The 25,116-nt window shown below is 39.2% G+C and overlaps 1 protein-coding gene across 2 annotated transcripts in view; it reads left to right on the forward strand.

The window, feature by feature from the left end:
• LOC115800139 (FERM and PDZ domain-containing protein 4) overlaps positions 1-24,352 on the forward strand; it is a 25,512-nt gene extending 1,160 nt beyond the window's left edge. Inside the window, exons 2-17 of one of the 2 annotated variants that reach the window (XM_030757396.1) lie at positions 6,093-6,209; positions 11,315-11,475; positions 11,765-11,867; positions 12,559-12,604; positions 13,466-13,570; positions 14,533-14,640; positions 15,016-15,147; positions 15,450-15,569; positions 15,712-15,848; positions 16,196-16,322; positions 16,578-16,667; positions 16,768-16,950; positions 17,114-17,234; positions 17,334-18,305; positions 20,074-21,279; positions 22,591-24,352. In XM_030757396.1, the coding sequence (XP_030613256.1) occupies positions 6,093-6,209; positions 11,315-11,475; positions 11,765-11,867; positions 12,559-12,604; positions 13,466-13,570; positions 14,533-14,640; positions 15,016-15,147; positions 15,450-15,569; positions 15,712-15,848; positions 16,196-16,322; positions 16,578-16,667; positions 16,768-16,950; positions 17,114-17,234; positions 17,334-18,305; positions 20,074-21,279; positions 22,591-23,849 (4,987 nt within the window). In that variant the 3' untranslated portion in view covers positions 23,850-24,352. Of the gene's footprint in view, positions 1-6,092; positions 6,210-6,516; positions 6,641-11,314; positions 11,476-11,764; positions 11,868-12,558; positions 12,605-13,465; positions 13,571-14,532; positions 14,641-15,015; positions 15,148-15,449; positions 15,570-15,711; positions 15,849-16,195; positions 16,323-16,577; positions 16,668-16,767; positions 16,951-17,113; positions 17,235-17,333; positions 18,306-20,073; positions 21,280-22,590 lie in introns of those variants that run through there. The other variant, XM_030757397.1, reaches the window with a different exon arrangement.
• The last annotated feature ends 764 nt before the right edge of the window (positions 24,353-25,116 follow it).

Here is a 25,116-nt window from a genome sequence, read left to right on the forward strand (position 1 = left end):
TTAGTTTACAAGAAGTGATTGGAAGTGATGATAATGTAAAGCATGCATTGAAATAACTCCTGAGGAATTCATTCATCGACAGGGCTTACACCGCACCTTGTGCACGCATGGGTCTGCTAGATTGAGTTGATCTGCCCCAGTGGACATTAATCCTCCTAGGGGATTTGGCTCCATTAGAGGCACCACAGACCACTGATGAGGAGAACAGCTGATCATCAAAAAGATACATTAAACAAGATACTATGTGTCACAGAAATGTATGTTAGGAGCACATCATTTCACTTATGAGTCATCACTGAACTGCACTGGCATTTTTTCATTACTTCTTTTTTTTTTTTTAATGGAAAAATACACAAAAAATATTAGTACTGCGCCGCAGTATTCCGTTTACTTATAAGCTCCTTTTTATGACATTTCTAGAGGAAATCAAACAGGTAGCAGTGATTTTCCATCATGGTATAAAACATTGCTTTCCATTTAGTATCCCTCCATGGCAGCAGTGATGCGGCTCCCAGTGGACCACCACCGTCACTGCATCCTGTCACTGTTAATAATGCCACACAATGCTAACCCTGGCTATGAGTTACTACTGCTACAGTAGCATTTTTTTCCCCTTTTGTTGTTGCTGATGTTTTTCTTGCTCTCATCTGCCGTTAGGAATTTAAGTCAGAAGGATGCTACATTTTACAGAGAAGCCCACTGTATGTAGTCAGTGAGCTAGAAGAAAGGGAATGCTCCCCCTCATTGTCTCTTCCTCCTGCCTTGCAACGCCCCCAGATGTGTCTCCTGTCAGAGACGAAAAGGATAATCTAGCTTTCATTTTCTTCTTTCTTTCTTGCTTTAGAATCAAGACAGCATTTTCACTTGTTTAAAGTACTATAATTGAAAGATAACAAACCATTAATGTTCTCTTTGACTGAAGTTGCTTAAGCTGCTTTTGTTTCACTATTTAGAACTTAGTTTTAATTTTCCTCGAAAGGCAGCTACACCTTTGTTAAATTCTGTGGGTTTTCTAAATACAAGCAACAGCACTATGGAGAAATCGCTTTCCTGATTCAGCTGGGTTGCTAAAATGTGTACAGTATGTGTAGGTGATTGCTGAGCATGTTAATATATTTTAAAAAAAATCCAGATTATTGTTCACTGCATCTTGCTTAAAGCTATATTTAGTCACTCTTATAATAAATGACAGCTATGTTCATTAAATGAGCATGTTTTCCTGAACACGAGTAAAACAGAAGGACAGCTAAAGCTAATTTGGTCGGACTGTGTGACTTTATTCTCGTGCTGCTTGCTTGGGTCATTCCCGATTGTGCTTCTCAAAAAAATCTATAATGTGAGCCACTGTTCAACATGTTTTGACTGCAAACTTTTTGCACAGGAAATCACTGGTCAGGATGCAAATTGATTAGCCTAAATGTTCATCAGCGTACACACAGACCAACAGATCTGTCATACTCAGCTGTTCAAATCAGAAGCTTTCAGGGAAGAGTAAAGCAGAAATGACTCTGGGTCAGAAATGGGAGCCAGCTGGCTGGTGGATGAGGTCTTAGGCAACTATTTATTATGTTCTGTCCTTCAGAGCTTTTAGCGTAAAAGCAGTGAGTAGCACAAAGAGGTGCAGGAGCATTCATGTCTAGTTCAGCACCCACGGGGTAAGTTCATCACTATATTTCGTTAATGTTTTACATAGAGAGCTGCAGCACAAAGGATGTCTGGGGGGACCACAGTATAATAACAAAAAAACACAGATTTGTTTAGCTTTGAATATCTTTTTACAGCTGGATTTATCACTTCAACTGAATCAGTCAGATGTAGGAAGGTCTACTACTGGGCTGGGAAATGTATTGTTTGTATGCAATCATGCACATTACGATTCTGATATGATATTTTGTGATATGCTCTGAATTTCCTATATGTTAAGTGCTCCTAGAGACTATACTGTATCCAGCTTTCAAATAGTAGCTCTTCTGCAAGATAATACTGTTTTGCCATTTAACAGGTAAACAGCGGGACATTGAGGTTCCTTTACTCACTGTAACATAGCAGGGGGATCACAGTGGGTGGGCCGTTTCCCAGATGCTGTTTTATACCCACCCAGAGGAGATTAACTAACCAAAAAAACCTTTCTATATAGAGGCACCAGAGAGCTGCTCAGGATAGTGCGGTTGCCCATGGCAACAATATCAGTGCTTACGAAGACAAACACAGAAATACAATATTCATTTAGAGTAATGGGGAAAACAGACACTCTTATTCTGGAGTGAGTGTTGTTCTGCAGACAATTTCAGTATTATTGTTTTATGGCATTATTTGGGGCAGAGAAGAAATTTTAATCACCCAGGCAGGCTGATTTTTGGCTGCCTTAATGTAATGTGGTCATGGGAAAGTCATTACTTGAATAAAAAAAAAAAAACAGTGCTTTCTTCTCTGACATCAAATAGATGCAATGTAGAGTAGAAAAAAAACATTTATATACAATAAAATCGAGCAGTTTACAGCAAAATTAGCAGTTACATTGCGATAGCCTTCACTTTAACACTAATGCATATACAGCAGCACACAGTATAAATCACAGGCTGCACCGTGTTTTTTTGTGCTTCCATATCGATCAAAGAATTAGAGCCAAGGTGGTGGTTTAACAAGTCGAGCAGAGGGCAGATGTTTACTGAAACAAGAGGCAGTGCCCTCAGCTGGATGGAAGAAGTCTCTAAAAGAGGAGCAGAGGAATAAGGCCTTTAATCAGAGTGGTTCCACTCTGTCTGAGCCACTTCTCTGCTCTACTCCCTGGGCTCTCTCCCAGGAGATGGTCATCTCATCTGCTGTCTCTCCAATGATTTCATATCCAAACAGAATCACATTAGTGGTCTATCTATGCGTAACTGTCTGTTTAATTTGAGAGCACTGAGAAAGCAGAATCAGAGCCACAGCGTACCTCAAATCATATTTGTAACACTCCTCTCCTTCTCCACTTATTAAGGTTGACCCTATTGTTGACCTTACAATAAGGATATGTCAAATTTTAATTGTTCTACCTTTAAATTTCTGCTAGTAAGGTCATTTTGACTGTGGGAACATATGAAGCTCATGTCTTTATGAGTCTTTAATTGGCAGAAAACTGATCTGGCTGCATTGGGTGAGAAAAATGTTATGATTTATTCAAGATGACATATGCAAAGGAAATTATTATGGCTGTCGCAACCTGAGGATATTCTCTTTCTTTTGCCCAGTGAATTCTGGGAAATGTGTAGGAACCAAAAAAGGAAATGCAATCGGTTTGGCCCCCTGGGCAACAGAACATAAACGTCAGTAAAATTTTGCTGCTGCTTCCAAACAGCAGTCCTTGATGCAATACACTTATGATGGCAAAAAAAAAAAAAATGTTGTGAATACCTCATGAATAAATACATTTCTTTTATTCCCAGCATGCATAATGGTACACGTGTGGCACCAGAACGTGGTTTCATATAGCCAACCCTCATTGAGATCACTGAAGTAAATTATTTAAACTAACTGGAATGTCTGTTGGAATGCTCTTGTTAGCTGTGGCTTGACTATAATGTGCAGTTACTCCCTACATAAATAGGACTTCAGCATTCATATAACACTAGAATGCTGCTGTGCTTCTATGCTTTCAGTGAAGTCAGAGTGAACTACTGTGATTAAACAAGGGTCACATTGTGCATGCATTTTTTATGAAGGACTGAAAAGTGATCGTTTTGCCATCACCAGGACAGCACAATTCAACTATTTACTGCAATATCTGTTCTTTACAATTTAGATAACAAGACAGATTTACAAGTTTTCATTAGTTTAGATTATAAAACCCCAATGTTATTTGTTGCATCACCAAAGACTCATTGTTAATTTCATGACGAGTGCCTGATTTCCCATTTCTCTTCAGTTGTACATTTGGTGCTCTTTTAAAATATTTTTGGTCGCTCTAAATAATAACTAAATAAATCATAGCTCAATCCAAAAGCATGTGCAAAACACAAAAAGTCCGTCATGCATTTTGTAGTTTTAGTGGAATTTATGCTCAGAGAAAGCCTTCAGGAACTGCATTTGCCTCCCAAGCTTCTTGTTCTAATTGTCCTCACTCTGACTCTTGGGTAACCTGTTCATGAATTGTGCAGCATGGCTTGCCTACTTAGCGCTCGACTACTTAGTCCGATGTGACTGTGCAGGCATTATTTATTGATGCTCACCGAGGAAGATCAGTTTCACTGTCCACCAGTGGGTGAACATTTTCAGTCACTTTGTTAAGCTGGAGTGCTGCGACTCAGTGTCATAATGCTCCTCCTGTCTGCAGACCAAAGAAATCAAAGATCACCGTGTCTATGGCTATGCTGTTGATACGTTGTGGCATAGAAACAGGAAATGGATTTTTTGGAGCAATTCATTACTTAAGACATATATTTTGAAGGCACTGGAACTGTAAGTAAGACACTTTATTATGTTGTAAGCCTTTGGAAAAATGTAAAGCATTTCATTGCTATATTAGGGAAGAATATTATCAGTTTAGAAAATTATCCATAAGATTCAGTTATTTGATCTTTTGAACATCACATGACTAAAACGTGTAAATCAGCAGCTACAGACAATGGTTGTGTTAAAATGGCTGCTGGTACAATGGTGGGTACAAGGAGGACTCGTCAATGAGGTGGCTCCAACAGTGTCAGACAGTATCCAGTTGCGTCCGCACACATCATATGAGCTGCAGGAAATGTTCTAAATATACACCATCGAGGCCTGTTCCCAGCTAATGTACTGTAGGTCAAATAAATCCATATCTGTGTGGAAACACTAATAACTCCCAAACACACTACTGTATTGTTAAAGTAAATCAGATTGCTTCCAGTGTTCACAGGCCAACTTAAAATGTGGTACACAAAGGAAGAACACTATTTTCACTGCAGAACTCTTTTTTTTTTTTTTTAAATGAATTAAATATGACCTAATGCATCCAGTGGCACTTAGGTGTGTGTTTTTATAACGCTCTGCGACTTCAGAACTGTGCATTAGCTCATGTTTCATTACTTTGTAGTGGACTACCTGTTTGCACCAACTAGCTTTGTAATGTTCTGTGGCCTTTCTTCCAGCTTAAACATTGTGTTGATGAAATGGAAATACTTTATTCATATCTCATGGAATGGACATGTGTGCCCCTTACAGACACACACACTGAGACACACTCTTTCGTACGGGCAGGAGAACATCGCACACGCATTTTATTATCATCGGTACAGTAACTGGGGAAACATTTAGAGGGAAAGAAAGAGGGGCTTTGAATAATGAATGCGAAGAGCCCTGTTACATGGCAGACAAGCCTTTGAAGTGACATAACTTACTGCCACCGCTTTCATAGCATCACCACTGTGCAGACACAAAGACAGAGATAGAGGGAACAAAAGGAGGGGGATGCAGGCAAAAAGACAGATGGAAGCATTTTGACCAATTACAGTTCTCCTGAATACCTGCACTCCGCCAACTTGTAACTTTGTGCACAACTTTGTTTTGCTAGTAAAATCAGAAAATCAGCTGAAACTGAGATTTAGAAAGCTGCTGTCTTCTAGACAATAGGCTAGAATGAACTGCTTTGTGGATGACGGTTATGGCTGGTTATATTCTCCGATAAACTTTATCAAATCGTCTTGGCGTTGAGCAAATCAAATAAGTACTTCATGACAGAATCCCCCTGGGCTTCTTTTATAAAGAATGCGCTGACATCTAGAAATAAAACCAATTTCATGCCTCTCAAAGCACAAGAGTGAGGCATGACAACTCCGCCTGTGTGTCGAGCTTATGTAATTAATTTGATTTGTATGCACTGAGTGAACCGTGACTATGGAACATTGTTTATCACGCTGGAATCGGACAATCTCTTATCACTTGGGTTGAATCGCTTTTTATCTATACCATTTATTTATTCTATTAAGATTCAAAAATCTTCTTGGCAAAGACTATTTTTAGGGTTCCTTTGCAGTTAAACTTATCTGACCAGGAGGCATTTTTTCATTCATTTTGACACCACAAAATATTATAAAAAAGTTAAGCTATGCTTGATTCGGCTCTGCTCTCTGCCTCTGCAGCCACAGGACCAAATCCTCAGGCTGGCCGCCCCCTTCAGGGACCTGGAGTGGCTCACAGGGACCCCCAAATGGCTGGGACATGGGCACCAACAGAGAGGGGCGTGACTGCTACATCAAGTAAGTGCCCTATGTTTAAAGAAACTGAGGGGTAGCTCTCTCTGTTCCAGATGTTTCAGACACTTTGCCAACCTGTGATTATTCCAGCCACGTCACTGCCTCCACACTGTCTCCATCTGTGCATTCAGAATACTGATTTTCTGCTCCCTCCACTGCTGCGCACACTCTGCCCCTGCCTACTCTCACTCTCTCTCACGCTCTCACACACACCCACAATACTCCTCATGCAGTCTCCCAAATGCAGGAGAGGGCTTTTGAGAGTGCGAGTGTGTGTATGCTGCTGCTGTTGATGACGATGATGAAGAAATTCACCTGCACGGGGGCCTGTTTTGATCTGAGAGTCTTCAAATTCCTTAGAGGATGCAGAGTTATAGTGTTATCAGCGTAATTGATCCTTCTTAACTGGCACTTGTGGAAATCTGTACTGACAGGTAAAAAGAAACGCTCCACTGGTTTTTCATGTGTTTGTGTGTGCAGCAGTGTAACAAGTGAGTGCTTGATTTGCTGTTCTGTTGATTTGACTGCAATTTTTACTATTTTGTCAAAAAATCTGATGTGCAAAACACAAATTAGATATAATAAATGCAGAGGCTTTCAGCAAACCTAATCCATACTCACTGTTTCTGCAAAAATATTTACTGCTTTCATTATGTTCATTGGAGTGTTAATTCTTCTCATTAAATATCTGGGAATGTAACAAGTCCATTAGAGTAGTCGTTTTTGTACTATAGATGCTTCTTTCAAATGTGAAATATTGGTTTAATATACGAATAGGAGGTGAGCACTTGTCACACATGGGTTATAGCATGCGAAGCGTGATGTCAGAGGAGTTATATAAGAAGTAAGGAGCAGTGAAAGTGCAGGATGCAGAGTGTGTCTGCAAGAGGCAGATCATGGAGGCTGTTTTGGCTCCAGCCTTTCCTTTCTAAATTTAAGAAAGATTCATAAATAATCAAGTGGCTATCTTAGTTTGTCAAGCCTCTGGCTGCCTTTGCCAAATTGTTGTATTTCTCAGTGGAATACATGTCTAGTCTGTGTGATATAAGCACATGAATAAAATATTTGCCAGACAATATGAACAGTTTGGCATACAGTTAATAATGTTATGACATTTAAAGCAGGTACAACTATATGAAGGATATGTGTTGTGACAAGTGGACTGAGAGACTTCTTGTTAAATTAGTTAAATTAACCCATATGACTGAACCTGAGATGGGAGGGTATCATTCTGATTTTGGTGACAACCGTTTAGAATAAAAATAGACTGCAACGGGGAGAATCAGCCCAGTATTTCTTGCTGTTCCTTTTTGTTTGTCTTCTTTGCCGTAAAGCTCACAGTGCAGCTTGTGATTGCTCTGCACAATGCTGTAGAGCTACACTAGCAGCTAATGGGTATGATTACAGACCAGTGGATGCATGGCTGTCCGCACAATGGGACTCTAGCCATGTTTAGCAGGTGGCCATGAAGGGGAGGAGGCAGTATTCTTCCTGAATGTACAGGTCCATATGGTTTTGATTTGTGCGCAATCTGCTGAGTTTCTCATTCGTGAGATAAAATGGACAAATAAATCCAAGCTAAATGTTCCTTGGAAGACCATTTAAAAAAAAAAAAATCTAAAGAGATTTGTGATTCAGTTTGCAATAACTGATGTCATCATATGATGACAGACAAATTGTTTTAAGAGAAAACTTTGACATTACGAAGCTAAGGAGGAACCAAAAACAGCATACTCGATTCATAAGTCTTGCATGTAAATACTGTAATTTAAAAACAGTTTGTTTCAATTTCTTTTAAATGCATCACTTAATAATTTATGGGATGTTTCTTCTAGAGTCGTGGTAGTAAAGTGGAGGTGGTAGGTTATTATGTGATGCTATTTTCCAAGCTAAAATCCAATTTATTAAATGTGCTGCGAAAAGAAAGTTAATACCTCTGTCAAAAAGATTATCTGAAGGAAAAAGATGTGAAGGAGATACATTTTCCTAATCTGCTGAATGATAATGGAATATGTTTTGCTCTTTTAATGACTTTAAGTAAACATGGAGTGATTATGCAGAAGCAAATGGATTTTAGAAAAAAGGTCCATGATATGAGTAGCTGACATAATAGAACTCATTATTTTCAACTAAGCTTCATTTTTCAGTCTTGTTACATCAGATCAGACTTTACACATTTTGCACCCAGTTGTTCTGCCTGCCAATTCCATTATATCACACCACCAGATCTAGAGGTCCCTGTGTTTATTTGGCTTATTATTTTTTAAAATGTGTATGCAAAATGGTATTAAATCCTGTTAATTTAAAGTGATGGATGCATACTTAAATGAATCATTAGCAAGTACTGAAGTCAGTAAGTATTTTGTTACGATAAAACATCAAGGTAAGGAAGCAAATACTACATTTGTGAAATAGATTTTGTAATTAAAACATCTGAGAGAAGATACATTTAGGTAAGATAAAGGTTCCCGCGTGTTTGTGTGTGTAGGTAAACTAAATAAGAGCATTATGTGGGATAACAGTATGTTGGTTAAATTCTTCATTTGTATCAGATTTTAGGTCTGAATAAATCCAAAACAACAAAAACACGACTGCATTTGTGTCCAGTAAAGAAGGAAAATGCAGGTTTTAACTTATGAAGAAACACAGAATTTCTTGCAAATGGAAGACTTGGAGCTTTAATTGTATTTTCTTTACTTAAACGAATAGCATAGTCTCTTAACTGCAAATACATGTACAGTGACCTCAGCATAACATTAACACAGTCAAAGTTAATTAGCATGCAGCACCATTTATATTGAGTTGCGCACTGAGACTTTAACAAAGAAAAGCAATTTAAAAAAAAAAAAAAACATGACTGACCACTCCCGAATCAATGTACCAGTGAGACTGGTTTATAGACATTCAATTACAACTTTATTTAAAAAAAACAAACAATTATATTACAATTTTTATAATTTTATATTACAATTACAATTTTATCACTTTTTTTTATAACAGTTTACAATTCATTGATGTTTACAGAAACAATTTTTCTTTGCTATAAAAATACTGGCGAATACTGTCATACAAAAAGTTTTTGTTTTCTCTTTACAAGCCAATTCAGGTTTACAGAATTGGCTTGTAGAATTCAGTAGCATTCATTTAGGAACATTTTTTTTTAATTATTCTTTTCTACTGTTCTCTTAAATTACTATTATTGAAAGCATCAGCATTTGATTTATATATTTGTTATGGAAAAATAGCATCTATCTGAAATCTTGTATAACGGTATGCAACAGTTCAAGTTCAGGACTCATGTTACTTAAAAAAACAAAACAAAACAAAAAAAACACTTGTGTTGTCTTGTTGTTGTCTGTTTAGCAGCTGCATTGCACCCTAATTGAACATCACATGTTAATTAGTCTAGAAAGAAGCTGCCAAATTCTCCATCTCCAAAATATCAGTCGACAGTCACTTAACATCTTTGAACTTGTCGTCGTGTTGCTGCCTGTTCATAGCATTGGGAATGCAACAGACAGATCTCACTGTGTCTTTGTGCCGTGAAAGATTAATTGTTAGTATTTACTGGTGAACAGTACATGTGTCAAGAATAACTGTGAATTACACACTGCCTGCCCACGGCTTTAATTAACCAACATTGTTGGCACCATACGGAGTTGATGCTGCTGCTGCTGCTTTTGCAGGGAGAGTGGAGGAGCACTGTAAAAACTCTGATCACAGGATATGCGAAAGTTACATGATGGTTTTTCACATCTTTAGAGTTAAAAAAAAAAAAAAAAACTAGTATAATGATAATTCTCTTAAAAAGACTGAGAAAATGATTTTACCATGGTAACTGAAGCAAAGGGTTTAATAAGGTTAGAGTCTTGATTTGCAGCCATCTATCAATGGCAGGGATATTAGTGAATCTTAAAAATTAAACTGTTTTACTGTGCACCCACTGTCATCTACAACAAAGGTTTATTGCTGTAAAATCTTAAAGTACTGCTGATGTATAGCTAATAAAATGCCTTTCCTCATGCTAAACCGGTTCTCAGTCTACATGAACCCCGAATTCAGCTCTTTTTTTGGATGCATTGCAGAGTTACAGCAAACTCTTTCATTTAACATTTTACTGTAATAACTACCCTGAATAATGAATGCAAGGCTAGATTAATCACTACAGCACTCTCGGTCATGGTGGCCTATTGCTGGCTAAACCCTGACAACGTTCTCAGCCATGCAAACCATGAGAACCACATCATGCATCACGACAGTGAAGACACAACATAAATTCATGTTTGAACTCAAACCTTTACATTCACACGAGTCTTTGCACTCAACAGAAATGTCCATAACTCTCTGTAATCTGGATCACTGCCTCCTTGGCTGCTATAGTATTTCATGCCCAAGAGAGGATGCGACATAATTTTGCCAAATGAGTTAGAAACAGACTCAAGCAACAAAATGACACATTTACAGTATATAACTGTATTTAAAAAAATGCCAGAACATTACTGTAAGAAAAAGAAAAATGAAAATTACAGTATTTGTGTGTGTTGCAGTATGGAGGAAATTTCACTGACATGCCACTCTATATTATAACTGTTCTGTGTCTTTATTAGTCTGGCAAGGAAACACATGCCTATTATTTAACACATTTAACACAACAGTGTGAGAAGTACAGATTTATTGTAAGGCACATACTGCAATGTGTGAATACAAACATTGGAGCCTGATTAGCATCGCCCACATGCTCTATTTCTGTGGCATTGTACAGGTTCCTTATTCTGAAACAATATGTGGCATTTTGTATTTAAACGCTGAGGGTATTTGTAGAAAATTACAGTTTTGTGTACAGTGAAGCTGATTTCTGTCCTCCCATTTACATTTTTCAATAGCTGTCTCTTGTAATAGTTGTCACTGTTTCTTGGAGGAGATTCATTTTAGTGGTTATATTCAGCATTCAAAAATGAGAGTTTCAGCTATTAATCTACCAGCTTATTTGTGTGGTCTATAAAATGTCAAGATTTCTAATAAACAAATATTATTGGGGATCTACCAAAACCAACCTGCTCTGAAAAAAAAACAAAAAACAGACAATATCCTTTTTATCCCTCCCACAGCCACGTCTCCCAGAGCAACTCCCTGGAGGAAGTTCGCCTGGACGGAGACAAGTTTGTACCACCAGCGCCCCGGAAGGTGGAGATGAGGCGAGACCCAGTGCTTGGCTTTGGATTTGTAGCAGGCAGTGAGAAACCTGTGGTGGTCCGCTCAGTCACGCCAGGTAACACGATCCAGCTACACAGCGGACTCTAACACAACAGTGACTCATCCAATTCATGACCATTACTATATCAACACGAGATGAAAGCCTCCTAAAATGTAACTAAGAGGAAAACCCATTGAGGCTGTAGTTTACGTCGATGATTCATTGATTTGAACAGCCTTCAATGAGAAAGCATTCATTAGAGCTTGGAGCCCCCAAGACAGGAAACCAGGAAAGGAAATGAAGAAAAAATGGTAGGGCTGTGCAAAGTTTGGACCATTAAATCTTGTTTGGTGTATTTTGGCAGGGGGTCCATCAGAAGGCAAGCTGACCCCAGGGGACGAGATCATCATGATTAATGATGAGGCAGTCAGTTCGGCACCCAGGGAAAGGGTTATCGACCTTGTCAGGTATGGCAACACTCTTATTAAACTTTAACACAACACCCAAACATTCAAAAGAAGTGAATATTTTTTATATGAACTGTCATATTGTAGTTCTTTGCAATGTCTTATTTTTTTACTCTCAGCTTCTGATATAAGATATATAAAGAGTTTACTGCCTGTGGAGATACTGTTGATGGCTGCAAACTTTCCAGAATAAGAAAGCACTCCAAGTATAACATCACTGTATTTTCTATCTTTATCTTATTCTGATATGCTCTAAAACCAAATATTACAGCTGGATAGAGAAAGCACATTACTCTAGCCACCTGCTTCATTTAGCTGTATGCTGGTGTTGTTGTGTTTTCAAGCGTCTCATTAGATTAATTTCATTCACACAGCTGAGAAGCTGGCAGTGAGCATTTGGTCCTTGCGTGACCTGTGCTGCAGTCTGTAAACAGTACATTAGTACAGGGAAAAGTGCCCATGTAGCCACTCCTCTATGGCTCCTGTGGCCTTGAATAGGCTTCTTCTCTGCAGCAAAGCTCTGCACAATGGTGGCATTACAGGGCTGCCAGGTGGACCAATTTGAAATAGTGTTCATCCTCCAGTAGTCTCTTACCCACTGTTTTTGGAGTGTGTTCATTTTATCATTCATAAACCATATTTATTGAAATTTTACTTTTGTCTTTTTTTTTTTTTTTTTTTTGTCCTGCAGGAGCTGCAAGGAGTCTATATTGCTAACTGTTGTTCAGCCGTACCCCGTAAGTTTCTCTGTCCTCCTTATGAATGAAATCAGATACATTCCACGCCACTGTATGTTCATTTGGAGCTGATTATTATGTTGACTCTGTGAAAATAAGCCATTAATCATGCCATATGTTTGTTCTGGCATAGTATCAGTAATGCCTGGGCTAAGTGTTAGAGCCCAGCGAACTCACGGGGAGCCCGATTGCTGTAGTCTTTCCAAGTCTTCTCATGTTGCAGCGTTAGATCCTCACAGAACCTCATGTGAACCTGCCACTCCAACATTTACTAGAGTCACAGAGCACCAGATGGCAGTGAACACACAGTGCCAGGAGCATATATTCGGCCTTTGTTTACAGTTCACATAATAATTCAGTGGGAATGGATTTATGCTTGAATTCCCTCCAAAAATAGACTAGACCTTCAGTGCATGTTTACAAAAACGGAGAGGAAAATTAAAATATAGCATAAAATATAACCTTTGGTGTGTCTTGCATGATGTGTGATAAAAAACTGTATACATTGCAACAATAATTGTAGTGTTTACCATTCAACATTCATCCAGTCATCGTGCGTTTTGATTTTGTTCAATCCTGAACATGACAAGCCTTTAGAAGCAGCAAGAATTGTAGCTGCAGAAAAACAGCTCTTATAATCCTGTCTGTAATTACTTCTGTTTACCAGGGGTTTCTTTGCTCAATGCCATGAGGGTGTCCTCTCTCTTATCCCTTTGTACAGTGCCACCTTGATTGCATCATCAATGAGAGAGTAATGGGAGTAATGTCATGTTTCAAGAAGGACGCATGCCCTTGAATTCTGTGATGGAAAAAAACACTTTTTAATGCCTGTTTTGTTTCCCCTTTATTTTCTTATAAAAGTCACCCAAATCGGCATTCATCAGTGCAGCCAAAAAGGCCAAGTTAAAGACTAATCCTGTTAAAGTCCGATTCGCTGAAGAGGTCATCATCAATGGACAGATCCCAGTAAGTCACACTGAACTCTAATTCATTTGTTTCACATCTAGGTTTGGAATAGAAAATGACAGAAGCAGACTTGACCTCTTAAAGCTGGAGATTTTTGGAGATATCAGAAATCACAAACTGTTAATAAATTCTATATGACTGAAACAAAAACAGGGGGGGACCTTGTTGGGTAAATGACAGAGAAAAAAAGCAACTACAAGTTTCATTATTGAAGAGGATGTGTCAAATTTATTCTGTGTACTATTTTGGCTCAAAAACTGCCACGGAAGGCAAAATCAAATGTAAATAATATCATTAGTCACATATTTGTTAGCACAATTACCTCACCATTTTGAAAAATAAGCCAATTTGCTTTTTTAATTCTGAGAGTTACATGGGAGGATGAGTATCATGCTCATGCTTATGAGTGGCATCTAGCTAGAAATAGAAGCTTTGTCCTTACCTTAAAAAAATTCATTGTGCAAGCTTACAAGTTAACATGTTAACTTGTAAGCTTGCTTTAAATATTCAAAAACCATGATGTAAAATTGATAGATTTGTTTTTTTTGTTTGTTTGTTTTTTTAAAGGGCTTTCTATTCTGTTTTATGTCTTTGTTGGGAATACTAACTTCCAGAAGTCTTTGTATCATTGCGAGATGTAACACAGCAATTAGTGAACTATAGAAGTAGGTGAATTGTGTTATCTTTGGACAGAGGCAGGTTAGCTTTTTTCCACATTTACAGTTTTTATATGAAGCTAAGTTAACTGTCTTCATGCCATACGGTGCCATCCCATACAAGTCTGTTTCTCAAAATGTTTTCTTTAATTTTCCTTTAATCTTCAGAGTCATTTTCCTATTTAATTACTGAATGCTTTCCAGTTAAAAAAATTTCCCACCCAACCCCAACTAATGCGCCATGGCAAATTACTAACTTTCAGTTATAAAAATCCGTTAATCACATGTGTCGTACTCTATCCTCAGGAAACTGTGAAGGACAACTCCCTTCTTTTTATGCCAAATGTTTTGAAGGTGTACCTGGAAAACGGGCAAACTAAATCATTTAAATTTGACAGCACCACATCCATTAAGGTAGGTGCTGGAAGAACACCCTTACACTGTGAAATACTGTTATGTAACCTTAAGTGATGTTCATTTTAAATATTGAATGTACATTATAAAGTGCAAAATCCTCTCTTGAATGCAGCCTTCAAAACCTTTTTAAGTGAAAGCATGATTCAAACACAAAGAAGCTGAAAAATAATTTTTTCAGCTTTTTTTTGCAAGTCAAACTGATTTTTCTTCTGCTGCAGTTAAAAATTCTGATTGTTTAATAATGCTCGTGTTTTTTGTATGAATTAAGCTGTTAAAGTGATTTATAGTTATGACACTGAGCTGAGCAGTGTCACAACTAAAGCTGCTGCATCTGCACATGCTGTATTAACCATGACATTGTCTGTATGACAGGACGTCATCTTGACCCTGCAAGAAAAGCTATCTATTAAGAGCATTGAGCACTTCTCTCTGATGCTTGAGCAGAGAGCTGAGGGATCTGCCAGCAAACTCATGCTCCTGCATGAGCAGGAGATGCTAACTCAGGTGAGACAGGTGCAATGTAACAGAGCAGCAGTACATAGTCCATGATGTTTTTACTCATCCTGCAGTACAATAAATCTAAAATGGCTTTTCATTAGTCTGAACTATGTGCAAGAAAATGCTTTTGGGAAATGAACTTACTAATTTGATTAATTTTCAGTTTCATAAAGATCAGTGTATCTCTTATGTGTTCATTTTTTTTTATCTGTGTCTATCTGAAAAAAACAACGATGTGTTTGGAGAAATTACAGACATAAACACTTAATGACTAATAGGACCTTTCTTATCTCTGACTTGTCCTCTAGGTGACGCAGAGGCCAGGTTCGCACAAAATGAAGTGCTTTTTTCGGATTACTTTTGTCCCAAAGGATCCTGTGGACCTGCTTAGGAGAGATGCAGTAGCATTTGAGTACCTCTATGTTCAGGTAAATAACAACAGATGCACATAATACTGTTAGAACAAATATAAATAATGTTTCATTCCATCGAGTTATTATATGAGGGTCTAGTTTAAGCATGATGACAAGTGACTGAAGTATAACCTCTTCTTGTCTTTGTCTTCTCCAGAGTTGTAATGATGTAGTATTGGAGAGATTTGGGTCAGAGCTGAAATACGACATGGCTCTCCGTCTGGCTGCTCTGCAGATGTATATACTAACCATCAATACCAAACAGTCCCAGAAAGTTTCCCTGAAGTATATTGAGTAAGTAGATTGGGTTTTACAATATAATGTCCTTCGAGGAATCAGCTACATGTCCTCTAACTGAAAGCCACTTTGCTCTCTCTATTAACTTCTACCAGCTGTAGAGGATACTGCTCAGGATAGAGTGCAGTTACACAGTAAAATAATATAATGATCTCACAATCACTGTTCTACTGGAACATCCAAAGATACGTCTCTCGTTAGGTGATCATTTTGATTGCACCCTGTCTGTAAACTCCTGCAAGGCCTCTGGGTAAATCACTCACTGGGAAAGAATGATGACTGTTCTTCTCAGTGACTGAGTGACTTTTTTTTTTGTTAATGTTTTTGTTTTTGTGAATTTGCAGGAAGGAGTGGGGTCTGGCGTTGTTCCTGCCTCCCGCAGTGCTGTCTAGCATGAAAGAGAAAAACATCAAAAAGGCTCTCACTCACATCCTCAAGACCAACCAAAACCTGGTGCCGCCTGGTAAAAAGGTAGAGTGCGCTACCTCTTCCTCTTTGTCTTCTTTTTTTCTCTGCGAGTGTGTGTATATTCATCTCTCTCTTTTCCCTGCATCAGATCTGACTCTTGGCTACCACCTAGTGGAGTGTTAATGTTTGAAATAAATCATTCAGGGCAGCTGTGTAGATCAGTGTTGCACTTTTTTAAAAACTAAATGTGGTGATGACCTCATTTTAAGTGTTTTCAGCTTATGTCTTATATATTTTTATGTTTTCGGCCCCTTCCAGCTGACTGCCTTGCAAGCAAAGGTCCATTATCTGAAGTATCTCAGCGACTTGAGGCTTTATGGAGGGCGTGTGTTTAAATCGACACTAGTCGTGAGCAACACCTTTTGGCCACCTCATAGCCTGTGTCACATTATTTTTTATTTATATCTTAACAGTGATGTTTATGATGCCTCCTTCTTCCTCTTTACAGCAAGGTGAAAAGCACACAGAAGTAACTTTGCTGGTGGGTCCGAAATATGGCATCAGTCATGTGATTAACACCAAAACCAACTTGGTGGCTCTTCTGGCTGATTTTAGTCACGTTAACCGCATTGAAATGTACACAGAAGATGAAAACAGGGTTCGAGTGGAACTCCATGTTCTGGATGTAAAGGTTAATGAAACTTCTTCTTCCTTGAAAGGAAAACAATGTGTTTATTCATAAATATTTTCTGTTTTAACCCTAACAACAGCAAGCTTGCTCTGCAGTCATTATAATCTCATTTTACCACCACCTAGTGCCATTTATTTTGTCTGATTGTGTGCATCTTTCACAGCCCATCACTCTCTTAATGGAGTCTGTTGATGCAATGAATCTGGCCTGTTTGACTGCTGGCTACTACAGATTACTGGTGGACTCTCGGCGCTCCATCTTCAACGTGGCTAAAAATACAGATAGTATGGAAACATTTATGCCTAAAAATGATCACAAGATGACTCATCTGAATTTGGTGTATTTAAAAAGAACCTGTTTCAAGTCTTGCTTCCTCTTTGCAGGTAATGCCACAAGAGTAAAGCAGAACTACCAGGCCATTGAGTGTACATACAGCACACCACACAAAGGAGGTGAAGACAGAAACAACCAGAGGTGCAGCCAAGAATATTCTGACCAGGAGTGTGAATACCTCGATCACGGCAGATGTGAAGGCCAACCAGTCTACATAACTGAGATCCACCAACCCCAGCACTCAATTCACCATGCAGAGAGAGTGGAGTGCTGCAGAGTCCCTTGCTCCCAAACATATATGAATATCCCAAGGCCCAAACCCCAGGACACCTCCAGGAGTGCAAAGGTCTCCTTCATATTTGGAGACCCTCCCTTGGACAGTATAAACCCCCAAAATCTGGGCTACCAGAGACTGATGGATGAAGGCCCAGAGATTTTAGACAATCACAGCCCCATGTACAGGCGTCTCGAGGAGGACTACAAGATGATGGATGCCATAGAGGATGGGTATCAGTACTCTAGCAAAATCTTTGGTCCTACTGAGTGCATCGAGGAGCCACTGCTGCATGATATCTGCTACGCAGAGACAACAGATGATGCAGAGGATGAGGATGACATCAGCTGTGAGGAAGACATGGTGATGAGTGACATTGACAAGCCTACATTGCTCTCGCTCTCAGGGTCCAGCGATGACATCATTGACTTGACCTCCCTCCCTCCCCCACCAGAGGGTAATGATGAGGAGGACAATGACGTACTGCTGCACTCTCTTAACATGGCCATTGCTGCTCCTCCTCCTGGTTTCAGGGACAGTTCTGATGAGGAGGAGCAGCAGGGGGCTGGGATCCGGGCCCAGGGGGCCTGCAATGATATTCCAGTGTCCCTCATTGATTCAGTGCCCACCCACGGAGCAGTGGGCCCCGGGAAGCCACTGGACGATGCAGTAGTATCCACCTTACAGGCACTCGAGGCCCTCGCTGCATCTGAGGAACAGAGTCCAGCACAGTCAGAGAGTAGCACAGGTTCTCCTTATACTATTGTAACATTCATCCATTAACACTACACATGTTCCAGCCATTCATTTTGATTTGTTGGTGTTCTTTTTTCAATAAAGCCCATTTTCTTCTATGTTTCCATTTGTGAGTATTTCTTCATTCATTTGAGAAAACAGACATTTGTGTTCATAATTGTGTCAGTTAGTTTGTTAAGATTCATTCCTGTTTTGTGGATCCATTTGTTTTCACAACTGCACACTGTGAAAGATTTGTTGGTTATTAGAAATAACAGAAAATAGATCATCTTAAATAGCCATCTACAGACATCACCAAAATTATTGGTACCCTCAAATTGATGCAATTTTGGAATTAGTTGAAACTGTCAAAAATATATTGTTTAAGTCAGCAAATTCTTTTGGAAAGAACTCTCTGTATCTCTTTATGCTCCTCTGCAGTTAGTTCCCATTTCTGTTCCTGTTCTCTCTGATTTCATGGGTGCTTTCCGTCAGTTGCATATTTTATCTCTGAATGCTCAATAAGCTTACCATCAGGACTCTCAGCAGGCCACTTCAGAACAATCTAATATTTCCTTCTCTTTTATTCTTTGGATACGTTTAAATGCATTTCTTGGGCCATTATGCGGTTAGAAGAGCATGACCTGGGACTGAGACAGAACTTTCTGACACTTTGCACCAAAAAGCCAGATGTAGCAACGCAACCTCATAACAAACGCCTGCACCTGACCCTTTCTCATGTCTCACAGTCATGATGATAGTACTCTTTTCCTTTAAAGCCTTTTAGAAAGCTGTAGTTTAGTTGCATTTGTCTAAAGGAAATCCCCTCGGAAGCAGCGTGACTCATCAACATGCTTTTCAGCAAGTTTGTCTTTCAGACTGGGGTTTTCCCGGGTTTTCTTCCATGATACCCCCCCCCCCCCCCCCCCCCCCACACACACACACACAAACACACACACACTTTCACTAAAAAAACACACACACACACACACACACAAAAATACCACAGTACCTGGAAGACAGCTTGTATGTATTTTAAGTTTTCCGTAGTTTATCAGCTACCATACAGACTACCCCTTCTGTTTAGTTTATTTTCCACCTGCTGCCAGGTCCAGGGCGGTTGGCTACAGTCCCATAGATCTTTAAGTTGCTAATAATATTTGCAGCCAGACATTAACCTGCTTGGAAACAGTTTGGTAGTCATTATATATACTGAAGGAGTATATAATGCTACAAAACTTCAACATGACTACTCTCATGAATCAAGTATATACTTATATGAATATAAATTATATGTTTGATATCAATATTGCAGAAGGGCACCTGTTTAGGGGTATCAATAATTTTGTCAAGGCTATTTTTGAAGATTACTTTAGAATAAACAAGTATTTTTAGCTTCTTCTTTTGTTCTATGGCAAACAAAATACTTGCAAATATGCATGTTTTGGAATTGATTGATGTCTTGATTGATTGACTAATTGATTAATTGATTTATTTATTTAATGACTTATTACTTATTTATTTAATTGGATGCATAACCAGCACTTCAATATTTTATAGATTCCAGAATATTAATTAAATCATATGTGGAATGTTATTTTGTACCGTTTGCATTTATCAGCAGCTGCGTTATTCCAAACTAAACATCAGTTATCGTTTACATGGTGATTTACAGTGTCATCCCCAGTAATTGTTTTCTGACTCCCTCCCGAATCTATGATATTTTCCATGTGCCTCAGATAAATTTCTTAATGAGGTATTTGTCTTTGTTTCATACACAGGTGTAGAAATATCAAGAGCATTTAGTCCTGATTCTTCAGATTCTGGCAATGAGACCAACTCCTCAGAGATGACAGAGAGCTCTGAGCTGGCCACTGCTCAAAGACACTCGGAGAACCACCTGAGAATGCATGTAGCCATAGCAGAAGGATACCATGCCATGAATGAGGAAAAGACAGAGGTGAGTGGGCCCAGTGATGGTGGAGCAGGAGCTATGCAGTACAAACCCCAGGAGCAACAGGAGGAGGAGGCAAAATCCTCCTGTGTCGCCTCCTCACAGATATTTCACTCGAATGGAGGTGAAATGGAGCCAGAGACAATGGAAATAAAATCAGTGAGTGAATACTTCACTAAGATGCACATGGGCTCAGTAATGAGCAGGCAGAGAGGAAAACAGAGAGAGACTGAGAGCAGAATCCAGGGAAATTCCTGTGATTCTGACAAATCAAACGCAGCATCTCAAGACTCAGCTAAGGAGGAGCTCCCTCATCTTGTTGGGAAATATAACGCTTTCACTGTGAGAGATTCCTATTACATGAATCAACTTGATCTGGGGCGAACTCATTTTAAAGATAGGCATCAAAAATGGCAGCAGAGAGTGCCTGGAAACAAAATGGCTGAGAATCTCGCTCCAGAATGTGTGAGTGACTCACAGGCTTCCCACGCAGACAGGTTGACAGCAAAGGGAGAGAAGCAGGACTTAGATGAAAGAAGCCAACAGTTAAATGCCCATCTCATCTCCCCATCCAAAGGGCCCATCCCTGCAGAGGGTGATGCTATTTCACAGGATAATGAGCAGCAGCAAATGAAGCTTCCACAGTCAGAGCCAGACGTCTCACGGTTATATGATTACCACGTGAGCAAGCGCATGTCATCAATTCAAAGTGATGGCATTCATTCTCTCCAAAGCTCACAGTGTTCCTCAATAGATGCAGGCTGTAGCACAGGCAGCAGCAGCTGTGTCACCCCCATGGATTCTCCCCTTTGTGCCACAGACAATATGCATGTACTGTCCGAATCTTCGCTCAAGGGGCTGAGTTATGTCACTGCTGAGGAGAAAGCTTACGGGGTCCCTGGGCAAGGGAAGGCCAGCCATCCCGTGGACCCCACCCTGTTAAGGAAGATCCACGCAGCTACCAGTGCCGAGCCTGGGTTTGGGATTACACGGGACAGCAGTCACAGAATGCCCAAAATAAAGGAAACTACAGGTAAAACTAAACAGGAGGGTACACCTCTAATTTGTAGCCTGGTAAGATCAACATTTAAGACAGTTCATCACTAGCAGCAAATATATGTCTGAGAATATATCTGAAATGCTCTCACTGCACAATATTTTTCTAGCCTTCATCTGTATAACCAGAATGGAATCAAATGTTGCTTATGATGCATATATCTCTGAATAATTACAATTTATAATTTCAGCAGAAAGTAGTTTTACAAGGGTCTGACAATACTGGATTTTTGGGTCAGTGCAAGTGGTTACTAGCTTTCCAGCAATGTATTTTGCAAATGAGTTAGTAGCTTACTCTGTCTCAACTCTGTCATATCAGACAGAGTTGATATGCTTCAGCTCTGCATATCTGCTACTCTTGCTAAATATGCTGCAGACATTGCTAAACTTGGTGTCTCAACACCATTTCTAATTTTCCCTGGGCATCTTTTTTCTGCATTATGTTCCCTTAAAAATAAGTATTCATGTCAGTCACCAATACTGATAATGGTGTAACTGTGGTATCCAATAAGAGAGATATCAGTCAAGATAACAGCCAGGCTCTGGATAGCTCAGAGGATTTGAAAGGCTACTCCAAACAGATATCTGGGAGATGTTTGGTTTTTTATGTGCTTTCTGATTTAGATTTTCCTTTTAAACAATTGTTTACTGCTGTGAGAACAACAAGTATAATCTCATCTATCTCGCCTGTACTTGGGACTGTAACATACAAAGATGTTTCAAAATTTGGAAAAAGAAAATCAGATCAATAAGCATAGCTAGATACAACCAGAGATTAAAGGACAAAAAATTATTTTATTTTTTTTATTTGCCTGAAATGACTTCAAGATATGTTGCCCTTTTTCTTAAACAAACTACTCAACATATCGGGAATTCATCTTATTCACTTTCTGCTTACAGTGACATTGTGATTGATACCACTTTTATATCTGTCTCTCAAATAAGAAGCTTCACATCACCTTGTTGGCTTAGCTTAGCATAAAGATCAGAGACAGGCGCAAGTATAAAAACATCAGTGCATAATCAAATAAGGTTGTTCAAAGGTAGCAAAATATGCCTATGAACAGAGCTTGATGAGCCAAGTCTCTGGTCTCCAAAGTCTTTTTACTATGCTAAGCTAACTGGCTGCTGGCCTAAATTCTCCTGAATTGAGACTTTTCTTCTTAATTATGCAGTATATGTGTACTTTGACCAATAATATTGTGAAACTAATGAACTGAAAAATAATTTTTTAATGTCAAGTAGATGCTTAACAGTTCTCTTTGTTTTCCTACTACCCCTAGTGTAGCTTGCACACAGCTGAAGAAGGCTGGGAAAGAGTCATCTTTAGCTCTCTGTAATGAGACCAGTACCACCAACACAATCATGTCACCTTCATCATTACAAAGTAGCACAGAGCCCAGAGGGCTAACCCAGGCCAGCCCTGAGCCTGACCCACACACCCTAGCTTTTCCCTCAAGCGGATCTTCATACAACCCAACAACAGGCAGCCTCAGGAAGCCACGCAGGGTTCGGATGCTCAGGAGGAGCTGGAGCACCTTAATGCCAGGTTCCAGGAGCTTAGAAGCACTGTTTGAAAAGACCAAAGCCATACTTACAGGGAAGAATGATAGTCAGAATTTGCAGTCTCAAGATCCCCCAAAAGAGCAGATGACATTTTCTGCCAAAACCTTACCCAAGAGCTTGTCCCAGGGTTCAGTTGCCGCTAATTCATCTGGTGAACAGCTGATAAGAGGAGCCTCTCTGTTGCTACCCGAGCAAACAGCACCGAGGCTGGATACAGTTACATGGAAGTGCCGTGGGCCGTTCAGTCACTGCTTCCTCAAGAGAAAGTCGAACACTCACTCTGGTGATGAAGATCTAGATATGTCCTCACATGCTCTGCTCTTTGACAGCTCAGTTTCTTTCAGTGGCAAGGGAAACAGTACCTTGAAAGCAAACTATAAAGCTCAACAGAGCAAAATGGCTGCATATATGAAGAACATGAGCCTCAAAGATAGGCTAGCTCATATAAATTCAATGAAGGGAAAAACCTATAGCCTTCACACAGGGTTCGCACTTGCACGGAAGGATGCCTTAGAGATGATCAGCGTGTTGCGTTCGAGTGTAGGCCACCCTTCCAGAGGTGATATGCCTGGGGCCAGTGAGGCTGACATGGAAACGTTCTCCGAGCTCCTCTTCATGCAGGCCAAAGTGCTGAGCAGCGCCTGCAGTCAGATGGCCATGGAGTACAGCAGCCCGGAGGAGTTGCTGCTCACACTGACGCACAGCTTCCACACACTTTGTTGCTTAACGCAAGCCTGCATATCACTAGTAGAAGGCCTGAGCACTGAAAGCGAACGACGCGAGGTGGTAGCCAAGGTGGATGAGGTCGTCATGAACTACGTCTGCATTCTGAAAGCTGCTGAGGCAGCTTCAGGAGGCTCCCCCGGTGACCAAAGTGTGAATGCATTGTCACATTATTCTGCCACCATGTCTGCTATTATAAACACACTAACTCACTCACTGAAAACACTACTAAACAAAAAAACTGTTATTTTGTCTTGATTATTGATTTCAAAGCCATACATAAGAGACATGGGTTTAACGACCAATGTGAACTGCTGTGAAAAATAAACTTGCCTTGTGTATACAATATTTTATTATGTAAAGAAAATATATGATTATATGAATAATTAAAGTTTTAAATAGATTATATTAAGGCCTATATTAAAAAAGCATATGACCCTCCTCTCAAATATATTATCTAATATTACTTCATAGGGATTATTTTCATGATGTATTGGTTTTAAGAGCTTAACATATAGATGACACAAACCTATTAGTATCTTGTTTATAACTTGTAAAAATACACTGTTGAAGAAATGCATACACTATATAAAGCTCTAGACGAGTCGTTGCACAGGTCGAGAGGCGATAAAATTGAAGTAACATAACTTTTTCATTTGCTTGAGTCACTTAATTTAATGAATACTTTACACATGAACACTGAGTACTTTCCTGTTATTTTTGTCAATGTCATTAAAGAAATTAAAACTTTTTAAAAAGTATTTCTTGTCGGTTTCTGTTCTACTCTGCTTGTGCACAGTTTTATTCAATATCAGTCGTTCATACAATACTGAAGAAACTAGTAAAATAACTTCTCACAGTTACACAAGTTTGTTACTGAGTAATGCATGTAAAAAAAGATCCAAGACTAATCCATCTGATCATCCATCCATGTTCTTAATCACTTGTCCAATTCAGAGCATTTGCACCAATCTACTCTAAAAATTTCTGGATATTTTACAGGATACACTAAAGCTAAATGGATAGATATTTTATCTAACACCACTGAACATATTTAAATTTTTTTTCGTAAATTTGTGCAGGTGAGCCTCAATATTACAGTCATACAACTACACATAACAATATATATTCTGCCTGATGCCAAAATAACTTGTATAGTGGTAAAACCCAAACCACAGCATAGGTTTCACTTTCCCCTGAAACCTAAAGAGAAATGAAACTATTCCTTTGATTTCAGCTGAATAATAACTTGCAACTCCCCCCAGCTGTGCTCTATCATACAGTGCAATGCCTGATGTACAAGAGCCAGAGTATTAAACTTGCCTTATGTAATACACGACACCTCTTTATAGTAATACTGGCATAAAGGACATGTTTGTGTAACAAACAGCAACCAATCAGCCTTTTCAGATGTAGTAAAAAAAATGGAATATTTGGCTGTGTGTGGTTTGTAAAAAAAATAAGGAAGTGATGCTAGCTAATTCTACACAAAATAGGCAAACAGAGACACCTGTTACTTTCATCT

This window comes from Archocentrus centrarchus, chromosome 21 (genome assembly GCF_007364275.1).
Source record: "Archocentrus centrarchus isolate MPI-CPG fArcCen1 chromosome 21, fArcCen1, whole genome shotgun sequence".
Lineage (NCBI taxonomy): Eukaryota > Metazoa > Chordata > Actinopteri > Cichliformes > Cichlidae > Archocentrus > Archocentrus centrarchus.